The sequence below is a fragment of the Cryptomeria japonica genome, chromosome 9, assembly GCF_030272615.1.
Source record: "Cryptomeria japonica chromosome 9, Sugi_1.0, whole genome shotgun sequence".
Taxonomy (NCBI): Eukaryota; Viridiplantae; Streptophyta; class Pinopsida; order Cupressales; family Cupressaceae; genus Cryptomeria; species Cryptomeria japonica.
This window is the reverse complement of record NC_081413.1, coordinates 312,819,395-312,841,106: the sequence shown is the minus strand read 5'-3', so window position 1 is coordinate 312,841,106 and position 21,712 is coordinate 312,819,395. Positions and strand designations below refer to the sequence as shown.

The 21,712-nt window shown below is 36.9% G+C and overlaps 1 protein-coding gene across 1 annotated transcript; it reads left to right on the top strand.

Moving 5' to 3' along the window:
• Positions 1-1,005: 1,005 nt before the first annotated feature.
• Positions 1,006-4,930, top strand: LOC131078736 (uncharacterized). Its single transcript, XM_058016503.2, has 8 exons — positions 1,006-1,367; positions 1,549-1,664; positions 2,029-2,147; positions 2,235-2,397; positions 2,594-2,802; positions 2,900-3,033; positions 3,113-3,438; positions 3,695-4,930. The coding sequence occupies exons 1-8, from the start codon at positions 1,203-1,205 to the stop codon at positions 4,713-4,715; spliced, it is 2,253 nt and encodes a 750-aa protein (XP_057872486.2). The 5' UTR covers positions 1,006-1,202; the 3' UTR covers positions 4,716-4,930.
• The last annotated feature ends 16,782 nt before the right edge of the window (positions 4,931-21,712 follow it).

Genomic DNA, 21,712 nt, shown 5'->3' with positions numbered 1-21,712 from the left:
TTGTCATGTTATTATAGAAAAGATTCAAAATGGGGGTATATAAATTCAATAGTGTCCTACTCATAATCAACTTAGAGATGGATTCATAAAGACCCTTTCACTTTCTAAATTTGGAATTTTCACAGAAAGTTGAACTAAAGCGAACACCATTAGAAGTTGGATATTCAAGAAACTAGATATTCAAAGGAGTATTACGAATTTAGTATTCAAATTTAGGTAGTAGGTTAAGTGATTTTGTTAGATCTTCTATAATAATTTGTATATGTTTATTAGATGGTTAAACTTGTTTGGTCCATCTATATTGAAAATACCAACATAACATATTTCTTAATTAAAAATGTATACCATTAATGAATAAAACCTTATTCCATTGCTTGGATAACCAACTTTATATCGTTTTAAATTTATTTTTTGTTGTTTCTTATTTACTTTTATTTGTTGTACTAATAGATGAGATTTATTTAACTAAGTGATCTCATGTGGAGCATTGCAGGGTCTATAATTAAAGAGCAAGAAATCGCATAAGACTATGAAAAACTACTATAGGATATATTAGAATCTTATTCAAGAAAATAAAAGCTCTTACTTTTCAAAATTTCAGCAACGTTTTTTGATTTCTCATTGTATTATTAAAAATGTATCAAGATTTTTAGATTCTCGAGTATTTTTAAAAAAATACATTAGTGCGATAAATTACATAAGACCACTAACTTCATATAATTTCTATCAACTATAACTATAAAATCCATGAGACCATAGCGTGAGAGTGTCTAGGACCCTCGAAGGAGCTAATCTCTAGTCAATAAACTGAAATTATTTATTTATTGTTTTGTTTGGGTTGGGTAGATGGTGGGCCATGTTTTTCTCTGCAACGTTATCGAAATATCCACAAATTACACTGTTCAAGAATTTAAACGAACTTTATTACTGTTCCGTGATGTAGCCGTTGGAGCCCGCTCCCACTTTTAACTTTTAAAATGTCCATAGCCTTCATTACTGATTTCGCTTCTGCAAATTAAAAGTAAACGTTTAGAAAGTATTTCCACCGTACAATCTTTGTTTTCTCTCTTATCATTCCAAAATGGAGAGGCTGCATTTGCTTCTGCAATCAATCAATAAAATTGTCTTTATTTCTCCAATCAACCAATAAAAGCTCCTTTTTGTTACAGAAAAAAAAAACAGAGAAAGAGGAAGTCGGTACCATGCAGAATTTAGTGGGGTTGAAGGACGAAATGGAAATGGAGGTGGATGATCAACTGGGCTATCCCAGAGCCTATGCTAAACTCTGCACCAACATTGACTTCCAGATGCCTTACAGCAAAGGCCCTCCCTACACCTACCTTCCATACACATTGAATACACTTAATGTAAGTCAATCCTTTTCTTTTTCTGCTATGTAGATAAAGTTCTAGCTATGTTGATAATGAATTTAAAAGGAAATACTATTCGGGTTATCAGAAGCTATTGTCGTTACAAAAATCTATTGTGTTCCCTGTTAGAGATCTTGAATGAGATGTTGGAGCATTTTGCTTTTTCCTTTGTCTGCAGATGGAGAAAGTGAGGGAGCTCAACCAACTGTTTCCAGTCACCTCACCAGTTGATACAGATCCTCCAAATACAGAGAAATATATTGATGTCATCTGGAAGCAACTTGACCATCTTGGGTAATACTCCCCTGCCTCACTATACCAGTTACTGTTAGGGCTTCTGCAATTTGTCGATAAAGTGTATCTAATGAATAGCCGAGAGTCTTGTTAGAGTCCTACTTGGGAGGGGAAAACACTCTTACCCTGACCCCTTTGTGCAGAGGTGAGACTATTTTGGCTTTAATTTGATTCCTCCTGCAATTAGGTGTACTCTCAGAATCTCAGTTCACCAGGATTGCCTGGCTTCTGTCATTTCTTGTGGTTAGCAAAAGCTTTGTAGCGAGGCATCCTGATAAGAAGTTGAAACCCGTAGGTATATCATGTTATGTTTTTTATCATTGGATACAACTTACAAGCTGATCTAGTTATGCTTCTCATGCAGGAATGCTGGATTTGATCCTGCTAAGTTCAGGGTAGATCCATATGGAAATGTGCTGTACTTTCATGCTGACCCTGCTTCACCACTTGCCTGGGAAGTAGACCACTGGTTTCCTCGTTCAAGTCAGTAAACAAGTTTCAAATGCATTTTGAATCATTTTCTGTAATTCACATTCATGTCCATGAAAATTGCATGTTCGATGGTGGCAGGAGGGGGGAAAACAGTTCCAAGCAATTCAAGGCCTGTACAGTGGCAGGTGAAGCAAGCCAAGCAGAACAAGCTAGAGTTCCTTGTACCTTGGTGGGATCTGCAGCTGGGAGTTTCTGTGAACCAGTTTCTTTCTATATTTGCATCCAAAAATGCAGATTTCAGGTCAGAAATGCCCTTAACTAATGTGAACCAGAATCATAGTATTAGATTATTGTTATTTGTAGACGAAGGGTAAAACTTCTGCTGTTATTAGCTGTTAAAAGAATTTCTTGAGAGACTGGATTATAGATAGTTTCTACAGTTGGACTATCAAAAACCCGGCCCTCAAATTGGTTTATGCGTGTCTTACTTATGACAGGCAGAGGGCATTTTCCTCCATGTTTTATTCTGGTAAGAGTGAACAGCTACACGAAGTTATGGTTGTGGAATCTCACACATGGCCTCAGCATTTCCTCCGTAAGAAGAGGCAACTCGGGCTAGCCCCAGCTGCCATAGTTCGAGTGCAAAAGGATAAGGATGTGGATGGCATACTTGGGATCTTGAATACGAAGGAATCTATTCTGAATGGTGAGTTTCACCCGCTATTGTTCAAAATTTTCAATTCATTACATGTGTTGTGTTTTAGAATAGATGGTTGATTAGACGCTGCATGCATGATTTAAAGGTACACCTGCTAGCCGAGGATGGAAAGTAGAAGAAGATGAAACTTATTCCATTAGAATCCCGAAATTCAGACCTAGCTATTCTAAAGAAAATGGAGAATTTGAGAATGGTTTCAAAGTGCAAAAGAATGATCAGGTGAGCTTTGGACCGTTACACTTTTCTCTTTAGATCTCTGCTTTGTAATTTTTAAAATAATTTCACCCTTCCCTTGCAGTATTGCTTGAAAGGAGGAGTTTGGGAGATGAAGGAGAACATGGGCGATTATTATAATTCAAAGAATGCATTTTTTAGAGCTAAGCAGAAGGAACTAGATTTGAAACTGAAAGGAGAAGAAGTTAGAAAATGGCAGGAGATTTCTCAGCTGGATCAAGAGCTTAACGAGATGCAAAGGATAAATGAGGCAGAAAGATTGGCTTTGGAGGATTTGGAATTTGTTCTGATAAAGCAGAGAAGAAGAACAGAAAAGCAGAGACGACTGGCTGAGACCCAAGCATCATACAAGCAATGCTTGGAAAAGATGATAAGGGACACCATGCACCAGTAAGAACATACACAAGCTCTCATCTACTATAATTTAAAGTTTTTTCTCTATATTTAGGAATTTTGAGGGCAGTTTCGGTCTTCTGTGGATATAAGGGTTTTAGCTGGTTTTGGGGAGTTTAAGTTTAATTTTTCTCTCTAGCGAAAATTCAGGGCTTAAATTCTTCTTTACATTTATTGAATATCTGGTTCCCCTAATAAAAGCATAGATGAGGATACCAAGGTTAAATGAATTGACATTCAATGGAAATACCAGGAATGTTGTGTATAAGGAGCAGGCGAGGTTAAGTCAGGCCGCTTGCCATGCCCTCATGGCTCGATTGGAGTCATTGAAGGCTGATTCTGACATGTCTGAAAGAGATGTGTTGAAGAAGTTCAAGCAAAGAGAGGAAGTAAAGGAATTGTTGAGGCCATACTCAGAGCAAGTCAGGAAAAGGGTAAGAGAGGATGATACAGCAAGCTGCTCCAAGATTCCTGTGAAGAAAGAGGTGCGCAAAATGCGCTCTTCCTGCCCCTCTGCCATACCAAGTACTGGAAGTGGAGACAAGGGTAAAGAATCAATTCCTCTACTCAAACATGCTGGAGCCTTGGAAGAAACAAGTCTTCTTTTCAAGAATATGGAAAAGAATTCTAAAAGAATTCAAAAGGAGCTGAGAGAATTCCTAGAAGAAGACCTGGAAGCATCAAGAATTGAAGCGCAGAAGCAACAGCAAGAAGAGAAGAGAGGCGTCATGACTGATGGGTACGAGTCAGTTGGAGACAATGACAAACATGACGAGATAGATGAGGCACTGGATCAGGTTTTATCGATGCAACACCAAGTGGTGGTCGCCAGAGCAGATGCCGCTGACGAAGAAGATGAAAGAGTCAGGCAAATTGGGAAAGCCAACTTAGACAAATGGCTACAGATGTTACTGCAAAATACAGAGTCTGGAACACTCACAGACGCGGGGCAAGGAAAACCCCAATTAGAGATTGAGGAGGAAGAGGAGGGTTTCGACGCCTTCCAGACAACTCCCCATCGCTCCACACTCATCCGTGGAAATACAGAACAAATTAGATCGCCATCAACAGTAGCAATGAAAGCAAATGCTGAGCTCAGGAAAACTTCTGATGCACAACTCCATACCGATGGAATCAAAACAAAAATGGAGATGCAGAGAAATGCAAAACAGTTGTTGCAGTCGAAAGGAAAGGAAGAGTGTAGATTGAAGAGGAATGCCAGTGCACGCCGCCCATCTTCTCCATCTTTGTGGGGCGCTAGGAAGACAAGATAATGAATGGATTGGATTGTTTTCTCAAGGTTTTCTTAAAAATCTGAGGAATTCGCCCGCATTATTAAGAAAACCTGAAGGATTTTCTGAAGGTTTTCTGTAAGTTGCTGAGGGTCGTGTGTGGAGTTGAGTGTGTATTATGAGTACTTGCATGGGTATTGTTGGGTTTGATTTTTATATATTTTTTATTAAATAAACTATGGGTTTATTTTCCTTTATGGAAGTTTTTATTTATTTTTGTTAATGTAAATATATGAATTTTAAATAAAAATTCTGAGGATTTTGATTATTTATAATTTTAAGGTCAAATGATTTCGAGTTTATTTTTTACTATATGTGAATTGAAAAATAAATAATTTTTTTATTTTTAATCAATATTTTTAAATAGTTTTGGGAATTATTTTTATTTTAATTATTGCGAAGTCAATTGTTTCTTTAATATGGATTTCATGTCAAATTAAAACTTATTATACTTGAGAGTGATTTATATATCATTTGGATTTTTATGACCATCTGATTTGTATTTTCGTAAGGTTAGGCGCTTAAGTTTTATGTCAACAAACTTAAAATGCAATATGAATTAAAATAAAAGTGTGTAATTCCTATCAAAGTAAATATTATATAAGGAGACATGGTTTAAAGTCTTGTTTCGCATGCCTACAAATGTCAAATCTTGAGAGTCTAAGTGGGTTTTTCCTTTGTCAAAATTTGGCTAAGTGTTGTCCTTTATCATTCTTTGTGTGTTGATCAATGTGGGATGTTGCAAAAATCTCAAAAAGTCTCAAGTGTTGGGAGTTATATTGTTCAATTTCTTAAGTTGTGCAAGTTGTCAAACTTTTGAATTTTCAAGTTTCTCTTACCAAAAAAGGATCATTTCCCTATCACCCTCGATCTCTAAAACCTCAACCATTTACCTTAAGTTCCTTCTTGCATCAATGTTGTAGAGTTTCTCTTCACTAGGTACCATTTGAATTATTTCCTTGTCAAAATTTTAGGCTCACAACTCCTTTAGTAATTGGTATGCCTCCTAACAATCCTCCAAACATTTAAGCTTTGCACTTTGTCTTGGATTCATTTATGTGTTGGAGTTTCTAGCCTACCCATACTTGTGTACCATTTCTTGGGAACCCTCAAGTTTTGAAACCTTGACCCTTTGCCTTGAATTCATTTATATGCCAAAGTTTTGGACTTTACTTTTTTGGAGTACCAATCCCTAAACTCCAATACCCAATTCTTTTGACTAAGTACTTTATCGGGATTGCAAGTTCAAACTTATTCTTAATTCTAAAGGAAGCTTGAGTTCGAAATCTTGATCCAATTCACTAAGTTACTTGTTAGATTCAAAGCTTTGTCCATCCCTTTCACCAAGTAACCATTTACCTGTATCTTCAATCCCTAAAGCCCAAAATCCAAATCTTTTCTTATTAATGCCCAAATTTAATCCAACAAAAATCATCTAAGTCCTTCCCTTGTTCCCCTTAAAAAATGGCTCAGGAAAAAAATTGTTGCTAAGTCCAATTTGTCAAATATTTAGGCTTACTCTTCCTTGAGTACTTGTTCTTGGCCATCCTTGATCCCCTTATCTTTAATGTTTTCCCCTATACATCTTTTCAGGGTCGAGTGCATTTAACTCCTACCCGAGCACTCATCCCTTATCATCTTTAATTCCCTTCATTTGATAATTTATTGTATGTATCTCATTAGAGTTGGAGTGCAAGGATCCTTTCAACTATTACCAAGTATGCAATACACCCAAGCCTTGATCCATAACAAGGCATTAGGTACACCCAATGCTCAATCCCTGAAACTTTACAACTCACATTTTTCACAATTTGTTCTTGTTGACAACCTTGTTTTATCTCAAAGTGCAATCAATAACTTAAATTGACCTTTTAACTACCAAAATAAATTTTTCCCACCCAAAAATAGTTGTTTCATTCAAAGTAGTGAATTTTCTTGCTTTTTCAATAGTGGACAAGAAGACTCACACAACCATTAATGTAGCAATCAAGTTTTCAAGTCTCAAGGTTCCTAGGTGACCTCCTAATCGCTATTCTAACACATTTCTCTTGCCTTTGACAATTTGGTGGTTTTGATGCAAAGAAGACATAATGTGATTTATTGTAATAGAAAGTTGTAATGGCCTAAATAAATCATAATTCCCAATGTAAGTTTCACACTATTCTTTTTTTAGGCAAATTTTTTGGTAGTTCATTACATGATATATTATTTACAAATAGTATTTGTAGACATATAAAAATGATCATTTTCCTAAGTGAATATTTAATGTTCATTTTACCCCCATTCCTCTATTTAATTAAATTCTTTATATTCATCTATTTCATTAAATGAATTATTTAATTTATTTAATTAAGTTCTCCTAAGCCTTTCATAGCCTTTAATTAAATAAATCGCTTTATTTTAATTAATTCTCATTTCTCCCTTTTTAATTAAATTTACATTTAATTAAATTAATCCTTGCAAGTAAATAAATCTAATTTATTTATTTAAATCTCCCACTTGTATTTATGCAAGTTGCATTTATTTGATTGAAATAAAGTAATTTTTTTTTAATTAAATTCCCTTTTCCTCCACTTGCATTTTCCTACATCTCCCACTTGCCTCCCTAAACCCCTTCTAGATTCTTCTAATCAATTCTAATTTAGCCTAATCCATCTCATAAATATTTTCACATCCCTAAGCAAAGGGAAGTCACTTCTCAAACCCTCAAAGTCTTTGAAAACCATTAAAGGCTTTATGTCTTCAACAAGTTAACCCTCAAAGTCTTCCTAACCATTAATGGTTAACTCAACCTTCTTACATGATTAGAGACTTTCTCTCTAACTCAACCCTCATCTAACCCAAGGGTCTCATCAAGCATTCATGGCTTTAACCTTGGTTATCCCTTTAACCCTTGCACAAGAGTTTATCCTTTGGGTAAAAGCTTTATCCAATGGATGAACCTAACCTAACCTTAACCCTTACCTCCTAAGGTAACCATCATGTCTTCTCAAGCATTTAATGCTTCTTACATCTCCTCTCAACCAGTCTTTTGTGGACAATTGTCACTATTTCATTGGTGAGAAGTGTAAACATGGATTGATAACTTTCAATCGTGTCCCTTGTTAAGATTATCCAATCTTGACCATCCATTGCCTTATTTTTCCTATAAATAGAGCTCTCATTCTTCATTTTCAATATCCAAGTCTTTAGTATCAAACTTATAGACATTTTGCTAAATATATCCAAGTTTCATGCATCTAATCTATAGTCATTTTAAATCAAGCATTTAGCCTCTCTTTGAATAGAAATCATCTTAATAAGCATTTTAAGAAGCATTTAAATTATCATAGCACATTCATATTAGACTAGTATATCATGTTAGGATAGGCTTTACTAATCCTTTATCTTATCATCATATTCCATGCTAGTTTAAATCATATTAGATTTAATATCATGCATAACTATAAATGCATTCATATTAAGTTGATCGAATATCACTCAATCTCGGAGTTGTCATTCCTAGGTCACTTTGCTAGTGATCTGAGAGCAAAGGCATTGACTTGAGGGATCCTATGAGATAGAGAACAATGGAACATCCCTTGGGGAGTTTAGCTATTCAATATAGCTCTATAACTCGCACCAAGAGTCCCATTGGTGTGTGGACCTTTTTGAAACCGAATTTTCCATTTCTTTGCACCATATTTCCCGCACACATTTCTAGCACCCACCGTGGGGCATAACCCCATAAAACGTATCATTTTTAATGCAGGAGTGACATTGTAGGTACGTGAAAAAGATGAGTTAGCACATGGGAGCCTTCTTTTAGCACGTAGAAATCTTCTGCTAGCGCATCTGGTTTACTGTTTAGCGCATAATACTCTGACTGTCAACTGTAAAATCACAGCGCATTAGAAAAATAGGCTAGCACATCTGGTAATCAGTTCAGCGCATAGGGAGCATTTTGTAGCACGCCTGTGCATTTCTATAGCACATAGGTGCAGCAGTTTAGCGCATTGATGTAACAAAGAAGCAACATTTGTAACCGAAGGAATATCATTTTAGGCTTGTATAAGCCCACACCAAAATTTGATTGCTTACAAATTTTATGCATGTTCTAATCTTTTTGTGCGGGAGCGACGCGAGTTAGTTTAGAAGTTTTATTTCTTTGCTTTCTTTCAAAAGAAGTTAGTTAGAAAGAACTCACTCTCCTTTTTGCAAAAGTTAAAATAAACCTCATCATTTCATTTGGATGCTTAAACTGAACTTCAGACTTCCTTTTTAGTGTTTAAAATAAAACTTCATCTTTTCCTTATTGCATGGTAAAAAGAACAACTAAAGAAACCTTTCATTCCTGCAAGTTAGGGAAAACATTTCATTTGGAGCTCTAAAAAGAACAAGCAGATTTACTTTCAGCAAGGTTAAAACGAACTTCACCTTCCTTTGGTGCCTAAAAGAATCAATTTCAGTTCATTGCAAAGTAAAAGAACCTCATTTTTATTTTTGTGCAAGGCAAAGAGGGAAAGCTTTCCCTATCGACTTTAATTTTGTTGACCAAAATCACGATCTACATTGTTGACCAGGCTTATTTTTCAAAGGTTTTGGAAATACACACTTTGCTATGAAAGGTTAAAAAGAACACCATGCTTGTTGGAGCAACATCTCCAAAATAGAAGTTAGCAAATCATTGACTTAAAGGTTAAAAAGAAGATCGTTTGCCTTGTCTCGAAAGTGGAAGGTATATGCTCTCCCCTTAACTGGATGACCAAAAAGTCATGCTTTCATGCAAACCACTCTTTCATGCTTTCTTCATTTCGAGTACTTAAAACCTTTATCAAGCCTTTCCTCCTGAGTTTCTCTTAGAGTGCCATTTAAATGGTCGGTGAGAGGGGAACGACTTTATCGCCAAGTGTTCCAACCCACTATAATAAAAAATGGAGGTTGACGAAAGTCCCTTCAACGGTTTTGCTCAACAATTAGCCTTCCCCCAGTATCTTTAAGATACGTAAAGCCTTTCTTCTAAAGGTTGGTAAGCCTCCCAAGGGAGTTTATCACTGAAGACCGAACAGAAGCCTGATTAATAACTTTAAAAATAGAAACTTTGAGCCGAGTCAGTATCCAAACATCTTCAATATCATAGTGCAAGGGTGGGGAAGAATCCTCCCCCAAGATTACTCACCATATATCTCCCAAGATAACTACTCAATTGTGAAGCAATTCACTTTGATTTAATTTCTGGCAAAAGGCAAGAAAACAGGCGCTCCCTAGGGGGTAACAAGGTTGTTTGGGCTGACGGAGTATCGAGACTAGTGGGCTATGATATTGATGATGACCCTTGAACAAAGAGTCTATCTTATTTGTATTATTTGTTATCCAAACATGTGAAAACATTGGGGATTTGAACACATCCTCACAGAACATACACTATCTGTTTAGCATAGGTAAAATTGGTTATCTCTTTTATGTCATGTTTTCAAGTTATTTTCAGAAAATCATCCATCAAAGAAAACAAGCGTTAAGATTTCTAAAAACAGCCAACAAAAGAGCAATCAGGGTCGTTTAACACGTAGGAGCAACCTCCTAGCGTGTCTCGACCATTTTATAGTGCATACAAACTAGACCATAGCGCTTTCATCAGTCAAACTAGCGCATGACTGATATCATAACGGTTAGAATTTCAATAGCGCTTTTGAGCATCAGCATAGCGCATAGGAAGCATAACTTAGCGCTTTCAATCTAAACTATAGCGCATCATCGGGACATATTAGCGCACAACCTTTCTAGTCAGAAATTGTTTTCAAAACTTTGAGTAGCGCGTAACATAGGCAGCTTAGCGCATAGGTGTGGCGCATCTAGATCATTAGTTAGCACATACAGTCTTTGTTTTAGCACGTGGTAAAAACACAGAAAACAAAGAGTAAACCAGGCATTTTGGAAAAAATTTATCACCAGTCCTCAATACCCTTTTGGGCCTTTTGTCAAACTCAACAATCAAAATCCGAACCAGATTATCAGAGAAAACAATTCCAAAATCAAGCGAGCATCCTTAGAACAAATTTGTCAAATCTTAAACTAGCTCGAGATAAGACTTCATCCAACCAAAATCAGGCAGTATCATTGCATTGGTCAAAGTTTCACCATCTAACGGATCCTATCACAAACAAATACCGAGTTTAGTCCTTGAGCTGTCAAATCGAGTTTCCATATCGGGGGACTCTTATCCATATCATTTGACACACTTTGTCGTGGGGGCAAATCTAAACCTCTACTTGATAAAGTAAGCTTGAGTTTTTCAAACAAAGTATCACAATCCAACATCAAAGGAAACCATTGATCATTCGTGTATGACCACTCCTCATATTTTGAGAAGAAAAAGTCTTTATCACAAAACTAAGTTGAAAAAGAGACAACCTAGTTCTAAAAAACTTGCAAAAAGGAATAAGTTTCTCTATATCAATCACCAACTTTTTAAATCACATCACGCATTCTTGCATCATATGTGATTGTATATTCAAGGAAAATCAAACGAGTTTGACAAAGAACCTTTAAGAAGCAGAGCTTATATTCAGAAAGCGGCATTCAACCAACACTTAAATCATGGAGAAAGGATTAACCTTGCTTTATTCCCACAATTCCATATCACTTATAACGAAGCTCAACCTGAACCACCAACCCCTGAGAGAGAAGAAGAAGACGAAACTCCCTTTGTAACTGAGAGTTTTTATTGAGAAACATATTCTATCCACCAAACACCATCAAAAACTTTGATACAAATAAATGCCCGTTGTCACTCGCTCTCAAAGAAACAAGCAAAGCGAACCACAACCAGAGTCAAGTATGGGTCATCAATTATCCAACCCTTTCGAGTATACTAATCTAGGAGATAGTGAAATCACTAAGGAACTTCTCCAAGAATGTCAAGAAAACCCCTCATTCCAAAAGCTCATGGAAAGACTCATTGAAGCTGACAAGGAAAAATATATGCTCATGCTAACTAGCAAAGGAGTTAGACATCCTGAAGATTTCGATACTGAAAAACTTAAGGAATGTAGACGAACAATTTTTTAGGACAAGGACTAGAAATTACGCCTATCAAGACCAACAAAGAGAAGAAGAAACGCATGACCCTAAAATCATACCTGAACAACATAACATACCTAAACACAACCATGCCCGAACTAGGGACAATGAAAGGGAAGAAGCTTTCCCTTGACATACAAATGCAACCATGGTCGCTCTTACAAAACAAATTCAAATGTTGCAAAGACAAATGCAGGACGTGCAATAGGGGACCACAGTGCAATACTCCTTGGACGAGATTTGTCCTTACCCCTTTGACAGGAGATTAAACATGATACCTTTTCCCTCGAATTCAGATATACTAAAATACGACAAATATGATGGTAAAAGTGATCCTCGTGATCATGTTCGGGAATTTTGTACCATAAGCCTAGAATTTTCTCATGATGACACTTAATGAGACTATTCCTGAGAAGTTTGGGAGGGAAAACAATGGAGTGGTTGTATAAACTCACACCTCCCATCAGATCCTTTGATGAGTTGGTAAACAAATTTATCACACAATACTCCTATAATATTCAACACACAATCACCATGTTGGATGTATGTAACACCAAACAAAAAAATAATGAAACATTCATGGTGTTTCTTTAGCGTTGGAGACGTATGGTTTCAAGATATCCTCGAGACATACCTGAAAAGGAAAAGATGGAGATCTTTACCAATAATCTAAATAGTGAGATGAGTTATCAACTCAAGCTCCAATGCATACCATCTTTTGCCAAGTTGATAGAAAACGGAATCCAAGTAGAGGAAGCCTGCATCAAGAAAGGAACATTGAAGTTCTTTAAAGAAGGAACTAATTCATCCAACACTCACTCCTTTAACAACCAAAACAACAACAACACTTTAGACAAATTCAGATTCTAGATCAAAAACAAAAATGTTGTTAATGAGGGATGAGTTGATGCTAATGATACGAAGTCCAAACAACTAGTATTAGCTTTATCAAGTAATCCACAATCTAACAAGAATAAAAAAAGTGTTAACCAAGGCACTAACACTTATCCACAAAATACCAATCAGGGACCTTCAATTTTAAACACCAACAACAATACCCAAGGCAACAACAATACCCAAGGCAACAACACTAACCAAGGGAATAATACAAATCAAAGAGGTAACACCAACACTTTCCCAAATAGACACATCTACACACCATTGTGGAAAACCTTAGAATCAGCATTTCGAGAACTCCTGGCAAACAAAATTATCACATTGCCAGCCATAAACAACTTTGAACCCCAGATCAAACCACCTTGGTGGAATGACTCGCATTTCTGTGATTTTCATTGAAACAAAGGACATCATACAAATGATTGCATGAGGCTTAAGAATATTGTTCAAGATATGATCGATAGAGGTGATTTAACGGTTGATGGTCTCAAAACAAATGGTGATCATGACGCCTTTAAAAATCCTCTTCCGAATTACAACAAGGAAGGAGATTCATCATCAAACGATATAAGGGGATCTTGCATAAATCACTTGTACAACAACACCATCAATCACATATCAACAGATGATAACCAAATAAATGTCATAAAGATCAAGGACAAACAAGACCATACATCAATCAATGTGACAACCAGAGCTCAAAAATACGTCTTGAAAGGGCATACATCATCATCGACCACTATCCCCAAGACTCAATATGATTTGTTTAATCAACTGTGGAGAACTCCTACTCAAATATCCATACTCGAATTACTCAAACTCTCGCTGAAACATAAGGACATCTTAGAACAAGCACTAGTTGAAACAAATGTGCCTCGGGATCTAGACATTGATAAATTTCAAGCCATGGTGGCTCATATGATAGGGTCTCATAATCCCACCTTTTCTGAACACGATAATATCTCTTTGAGTCATCCACATAACACTCCCCTTCATATTGAAGTCTTTGTTTACAAACATTGAGTTAAAAGAGTATTAATAGATGGAGGAGTTACTCTCAATATCTATACTTTAAAACTTATATGTGCATTAGGCTTCTCTGAACGGTCTATTGATCCACACAAGAAGATCACCATCAAGGCCTATGATGATGAAGAAAGATCATCCAAAGGAACAGTGATACTACCCATTCAGGTAGGATCGATCAAAGGGACACTATGTGTCAAGTCTTAGACATAGACTTAACATACAATATTTTATTGGGTCGTCCTTGGATACATGAAATGCAAGCAATACCTTCAACCTACCATCAGTGTGTCAAATTCCCATATAATGGATAGGAGATTTCCATATCTACCGATAATAATCCTTTTCAACATTGCAATGCTATAGGGGCATCTCAAGACAGCCTGGTTCCACACAACAGGGAAGCTCTAGCTTCCTCAGCATTAAATCATCATCAAGAAAAGATGAACTCTTTATCCATGGATTTCAAACAAAAGATGAAAATCAAAGAGCAAGGCATGGGAGAATACTCTTTCGAACCCATGTGTCTATCCAAATTGCCAACATCACCAAAATCTCATGGACAACCTTCTACCTCGACACATCAAGCAACACATCCCATCACCAAGTTTGATGGCAAATTTATCCAATTGGGCACACTAGCAAATGAATAAAAAGAGAAAGACATCCTTAGTTGGCTATACAAGGATGAGGAAGAGGTCAAAGCTGCTACTCTGGAGGTGGCCATACCAACACAACAATATGGAAAAGGACTCTTGATCATGCAATGGATGGGATACAATGACAAAGCACCTATAGGAAAACGTCAAGAAGACATTACAGAACCACTAGACCTTCCTTCACAATTTTCTCAAGAGAAAATAGGACTGGGATATGGACACAGCATACCCTCAAGGCAAAAACAAAATAAGTATCAAAAACCTCCGTGGAAAGCAAATAAGAAATACAATGAGGACTCATGGAAAGAGGCACTACACCAAGCAATGGAAACAACAAGGAAAGAGCGAAAACACCAGGAAAAAGAGAAATGACAAGTAGAACTTACCATTCAAAGGGAAGAAGCATCTTATAAGAAAGTGCATCATGTGCAGGAACCTATTCAAAACAAGCCAGAGTCACCACCTGAAGAAATCACTTCTCCCCAAGGAGAAACGGTGTATGAACAAATGCAAAGGGTACAAGTAGGCTCTGATTCGGAATCAGAAAAAAACTAAAGACTGGTATCAATTATCAGAGATCTCTTCTCACCCTACAACATACCTGTCAGCAGCACTGAAACACTCTGGGACTGTACTTTTGAAACTGATTCTAATGACTATGAATGGGGTAGTTGTTCAAATATTACTGAGGATGTCGCAGAAGGTGCTATACATTCACACACACCCCTTTCTCAAGAGGGACAAGGCACAGAGTCTTGATTACTTGAATTCGGTCCACAACATATCTATGAATCTAAGGAAAAGGAGCAGTGGCACTATGAACAAGTCTACACGAAAGACGATACCATCAAAGACCTTGACAATATCATTAACCTAGCCAACATCCCAGACAGCCTTAACGATACCTCTATCATGACACTTACCACAGCCGACCTCAACCCACCAAATGACTCTCTACCACTCGTATTTCCTGATTTGATAGACTAGGACGAACCTGAACACCATGATATACCTATTTTCCCAGATGATGAATCCATTGTCCATTACCTATGTACAATCAACCCAGAAACAGGCTCTACCAACGAACAAAATAATGATATCTGCAATCAGGAGAGTGTCAAGTCTCTCAGTCGCAAAAATGAAACAAACAAAGGATCTAATGCTGAAAACCAGTCAATGGCAGCACTAGATCACAAAAAAAGTCAAAATAAATGATGCATCTGAGGGTGAAAACCTTTTTGAGGCACCTAAGGATGGGAGACTTGACACTCTTCCTGAACACTATCAAGAGCGATCACCCATATTGATTGAGCCAACTCAATCAATAAACATTGGTACAAAAGCAACTAGCAGAATCATTGACAGAAGAGGAAAAACCAAAATTTATCAAATTCTTCACATAAAAGAAAATCAATTTTGCTTGGTCCTATGTTGATATGCCCAAAATAGATCCAAACCTAATCATGCATCATTTATCTATTGCTCCAGAAGCTAAGCCATTCAAACAAAAAGTTAAGAAAGATGAATCTGCATGTAGCATTAATCGTCAAAGCTGAACTAAAGAAGTTATTAGACGTCGGATTCATTCGACCTATAGACTATGTTGAATGGATTTGAAACATTGTACCAGTTTCAAAACTAGATGGAAGCATCAGAATATGCACAGATTTTAGAGATGTCAACAAAGCTTGTCCAAAGGATGACTTTCCTTTGCCCAGCATCAACATAATTGTGGACCTAACGTCGAGCCATGCAATGCTCTCATTAATGGACGGTTTCTCTGGTTATAATCAAATCAAGATGGCTCCAGAGGATCAAGATAAAACAGCGTTCCCCTGTCCTTGGGGAACATATTGTTGGAATGTCATGCCTTTTGGCTTGAAGAATGCTAGGGTAACTTATCAAAGAGCAATGACAAAAATCTTTCATGATATGATGCATACCTTCCTGGAGGACTATGTGGATGATTTACTAGCTAAGTCATTCACCCGGCCAGAACATCTAGGCATATTAGATAAAATCTTTCAAATATTGGAGCAATTCCAAGTCAGGCTAAACCCTAAGAAGTCTGTCTTCGGGGTGACATCAGGTAAACTATTAGGCTACATTGTGTCTGAAAAATTCATTGAAGTAGATCCAGTGAAGGTACATGCCATCATGGAGATGCCACCTCTTAGGAACATTAGTCAGCTCAGATCTCTACAAGGATGGCTACAGTCAATCAGGCGATTCATAACCCAACTAGCAGATAAAAGTCTACCATTCAATCATCTACTACATAAGAACATACCATTCAGATGGGAAGCCAAGTGTGTGGAATCATTCTATCAACTCAAGCAATATCTAATGAATCCACCAGTTCTAGTACCACCAATAGCAGGAAAGTCGCTCATTCTCTACATATCAACAACTGAAGTATCACTGGGGGCACTATTAGCACAAGAAGATGCAGAAGGCAAGGAATGAGCTATATATTACATTAGTCAAACATTAAACGGATATGAGCTAAATTATACATTCATTGAGAAGGCTTGTTTAGCTATGGTATTCGCCTCTCAAAAGTTTTGCCATTACATGCTAGCTCACACAATCAAGCTAGTAGCAAAAATTGATCCTCTCAAGTATTTACTCAGCAAAGCAGCTCTTACAGGCAGACTAACTAAATGGGTCATGATTCTGAGTGAGTTTGATATCCAATACACAGAGCGTCGGGTTATCAAGGGACAAGTAATTGCAGATCAATTAGTTGAAGTGCCACTACCAGATAAGCAACCAATGAAGGTGGATTTTCTAGACGTGGATGTCCTTACTGTTACACTCAAGCAATGGACCCTGTACTTTGGCAGTTCCTACACTCAACATGGATCAGGCGTCGGCATCTTGTTTATCACCCCTGAAGGACACACCATTCCAAGATCATGTAGACTCATGTTTCCATGCACCAATAACATCGCTGAGTATGAAGCCCTGGTCATAGGAATCAAAATGGTTGTGTAATGGAGAATCACGGAATTGAAAGTCTATGGAGATTCCCAACTAGTTATAAATCAGATCAACAATGAATATCAGACAAAAGATGACAAGTTTTTTCCATACAAAAGAATGGTGGATGACTTCAAACAGTACTTTGTACATATCACCTTCGAGAAAATACCAAGGTTGGACAACAGAGTGGCCGGTGCAATGACCACTATCGCTTCACTGCTACAAATTCCAAAGCAACATAGTCATTATGAGTTTCTGGTAGAGCAATTGTTTTCCCCGGCCTATGACAATTTCGCTTCCCACGTCATCTATGCCTTAACCAGTTCAGACTCTCCTCTATATGCAACAATCTATGAATATCTTAAAACCAATACCCTACCCATTGACCTATCTCGTAATAAAAAATGCAAGTTTATCCGACAAGTCGTCCGTTATACCTTAATCACTGACACACTTTACCGTCGAGGTCTAGACGGTACTCTTCTTCATTGCCTTGATCGTAATGAATCTGACTCTGCTTTACATGAGCTTCACGAGGGTATTTGTGGCATGCATTCAAGTGGTCCTACTCTTGCTAAAAAACCTCTGAGAATGGGATATTGTTGTCCGACAATGGAAAAAGACTCTTTTCAATTTGCAAAGAAATGTCCTAAGTGCCAAATTCATGGCAATCTTATCCATGCACCAGCACAGGAGTTGCAGCCATTTACAACATCTTGGCCTTTCTGTTAGTGGGGACTTAATTTAGTAGGGAAAATCCATCCTTCCTCTTCAAATGGACACAAGTTCATTTTCACTGCAATAGAGTATTTCACAAAATGGATTGAAGCAGTCCCAGTGACCATAGTAACTAGAAAACAGATTGCCTCATTTATTCTCAATTATCTAATTTGCAGATACAGCATTCCAAGCTCCATCATCACAGACAACGGGCATCCCTTCAAAAATCAGGATGTGCGAGAACTATGTGAGCAATTCAAATTCCAACATCGCTTCTCTACACCTTACTACCCACAAGGGAATGGTCAAGCAAAGGCATCAAATAAAACAATATTGAAAATCCTAAAGAAAACAATAAATGATGTAGGTAAGGATTGGCATGTACAACTCAATCTAGCACTCTGGGCATACAGGACTAGCATCAGGACACCTACAGGGGCTATGCCATATTCATTGGTGGATGGATCAGAAGCAATTTTACCTCTTGAGGTAGAAATTCCATCACTCAGAGTATCTTTAAAAGGCCTCATACCAGATGAAGAGTATCGGGTAAATAGATTGCAGGAACTAGAGCTTCTGGATGAAAAACGACAACATGCATATGATCATCTTAAAGCATACCAGCAACGCATGTGCAAAAGCTACAACCACATAGTCATCCCTAGGATTTTTAAAGTCGGTGATCTTGTACTCAAAGAAAATCCTAGAAATCAATAGGATCGAGAAAAGAAGGGGAAGTTTGAACCTAATTGGTTGGGTCCCTATGTCATCATATCAGCCTATGGACCAGGCACCTATCAGCTAACAACTTCAGAAGGAGATGTTCTTAACAAACCAACCAACAACATCCATCTGAAGAAATTCTACAGTTGAGTGGTTTAATGCACAAAAAAAGTGAAAAAAATATCAAAAACTCAAAAAATCAGAAAAATAGAAAAACAACAAAATGGTGCAATAAAAACAAGTGGTGAAAATCTGGCAACAGATGCTATTTATGATGGAACAACTCCTCTATCTATCACTACTCATATCTTTTACATCCATCCAATTCAAAGCTAATGGCCATCACCCAACACTTTTTACGCAACATTATCCTGGACATACTTAGTGTAGTCATTGTCATTGATTATCTGGAGATCAATTCATCATATCCCACCATGGCTTGGTAATCACTGTGAATATCCAAATCGATAGATATCTATAACTAGGTGTCATGTTCCTCTAACTTCAAGCATTCCAACAACAAGTAAACAAGAATCACAACACATTAAGGAAACCCTGTCAACAACGGCTCATCAACCGAGAGAACAAGACACTAATCCAATTAACAACTTCAACACACACATGATGGATGATTTTCTGAATTATAATTTGTTTACATCTAGCATGAAGTTTTGACTATTTTGTATCTTAAATTTTTGAATCATTGGATCTCCTGAATTTCTCGACAATGCATCAAGCTAGAGAAAGCAATGGGGGAGTCTGATTTTTTTTTGGTTTTCTGTCTGTGGGGCGATCACTTGTACAGTGCAAGTTTATCTTGAGACGTGATTGGAAACATATCATTGAAGAAATTCATCCACTTTGTGCATACAAATGGTTAACTATTGTCTGTTTTACACAAGCAACACTCAAGTCGTCTTGGTTTAATTATACCTCGACGCTTGTGTCATCTTGCAATATCAAAATCCGTGTATGTTTTACTCAGGTCATTATGGTTCAATTATACCATTATGCTTGTATAAACTTCCAACATATCAAAATCTCAATGATGACAAACAAAAACAGAGCAAAAACACGTTACTAAACGGGAATGACAATGAGAAAATGAAGGTGATCATTTAGTTGCATATCATTTTAAACTTAGTTGCATATCACATTTTCATCTTACATTAATTTCACATCATTATCATACATATCATTTTCAAAATACATCTCATCATCATCATCTAGTCACATTTATCATTGCATCCCTCGCATGCATATCTATCGCATCATCATGGAATCTTTCTTCATTTCCATATCTTCATCATTCTTCCAACTATCATCTATCATATCTTATACAGGATGTATCTTTCCTGAAACCAGACGTTTTGATCAGCTCTTATACAGGATATCTCGTTCCTGAAACCAGATGCTTTGATCAGCTCTTATACAGGATATATCGTTCCTGAAACCAGATGCTTCGATCATCTTGGTATTATATAGGCAGTGTCATTCCTGAAACTAGACGCTTCGATCATCTTTGTCTTATACAGGCAGTGTCATTCCTGAAACCATACATTTCGATCATCTTTGTCTTATACAAGAGGCGTCATACCTGAAACCAGACTTGATCTCAATCTGATAAATCTTAATATCAATCCAATTAATCTAATCAATCTTATCAAACCCATGCATGTTGTCACTGTCCACTCTTCTATCTTTCAAATAGCATTCTTCTTCTTTAGAGAGATCATTCATGCCTTTAGTGCACGAACGATCTCCCAAGGGGGCATTATCATATCAATTTCATATTGACGCTGGCTTCATATCAACTTTTCATTATCAATATCGTTCATCAAATCTGGGGCATCATATCGACATCTCAACATATGACATCGTATCAATCAAATTTTGACATCATATCCGGCAAAATTTTCTTTGAATCAACATGTGCACACACGTCACTTCAAAGAGGGGCAAAATGTAGAAGTATAAAAATGACCACTTTCCTAAGTGAATATTTAATATTCATTCTACCCCCATTCCTCTATTTAATTAAATTCTTTATATTCATCTATTTGATTAAATGAATTATTTAATTTATTTAATTAAGTTCACCTAAGCCTTTCATAGCCTTTAATTAAATAAATCACTTTATTTTAATTAATTATCATTTCTCCCTTTTTAATTAAATTAATCCTTGCAAGTAAATAAATCTAATTTATTTATTTAAATCTCCCACTTGTATTTATGCAAGTTGCATCTATTTGATTGAAATAAAGTAATTTTTTTTCAATTAAATTCCCTTTTCCTCCACTTGCTTTTTCCTACATCTCCCACTTGCCTCCCTAAACCCCTTCTAGATTCTTCTAATCAATTCTAATTTAGCCTAATCCATCTCCTAAATATTGTCACATCCCTAAGCAAAGGGAAGTCACTTCTCAAACCCTCAAAGTCTTAATTTGAAAACCATTAAAGGCTTTATGTCTTCAACAAGTTAACCCTCAAAGTCTTCCTAACCATTAATGGTTAACTCAACCTTCTTACATGATTAGAGACTTTCTCTCTAACTCAACCCTCATCTAACCCAAGGGTCTCATCAAGCATTCATGGCTTTAACCTTGGTTATCCCTTCAACCCTTGTACAAGAGTTTATCCTTTGGGTAAAATCTTTATCCAATAGATGACCCTAACCTAACCTTAACCGTTACCTCCTAAGGTAACCATCATGTCTTCTCAAGCATTTAATGCTTCTTACATATCCTCTCAAGCAGTCTTTTGTGGACAAATGTCACTATTTCATTGGTGAGAATTGTAAACATGGATTGATAACTTTCAATCCTAGGGCATGGCTATGGGGAAGCACAGGGATGGAGGCAACTGTGGAGGGGAATAAGGCATGGTTGTGAAACTAGGGCACGGCTGTGG

What these genes read in the sequence shown, in the direction of transcription:
- LOC131078736 (XM_058016503.2), top strand. Translation starts at nt 1,203, where the DNA reads ATGCAGAATTTAGTGGGGTTGAAGGACGAAATGGAAATGGAGGTGGAT. An exon ending in AAGCAACTTGACCATCTTGG is followed by an intron (nt 1,665 to 2,028) that starts GTAATACTCCCC and finishes CTTCTCATGCAG; the next exon opens with GAATGCTGGATTTGATCCTG. An exon ending in GAAGGAATCTATTCTGAATG is followed by an intron (nt 2,803 to 2,899) that starts GTGAGTTTCACC and finishes CATGATTTAAAG; the next exon opens with GTACACCTGCTAGCCGAGGA.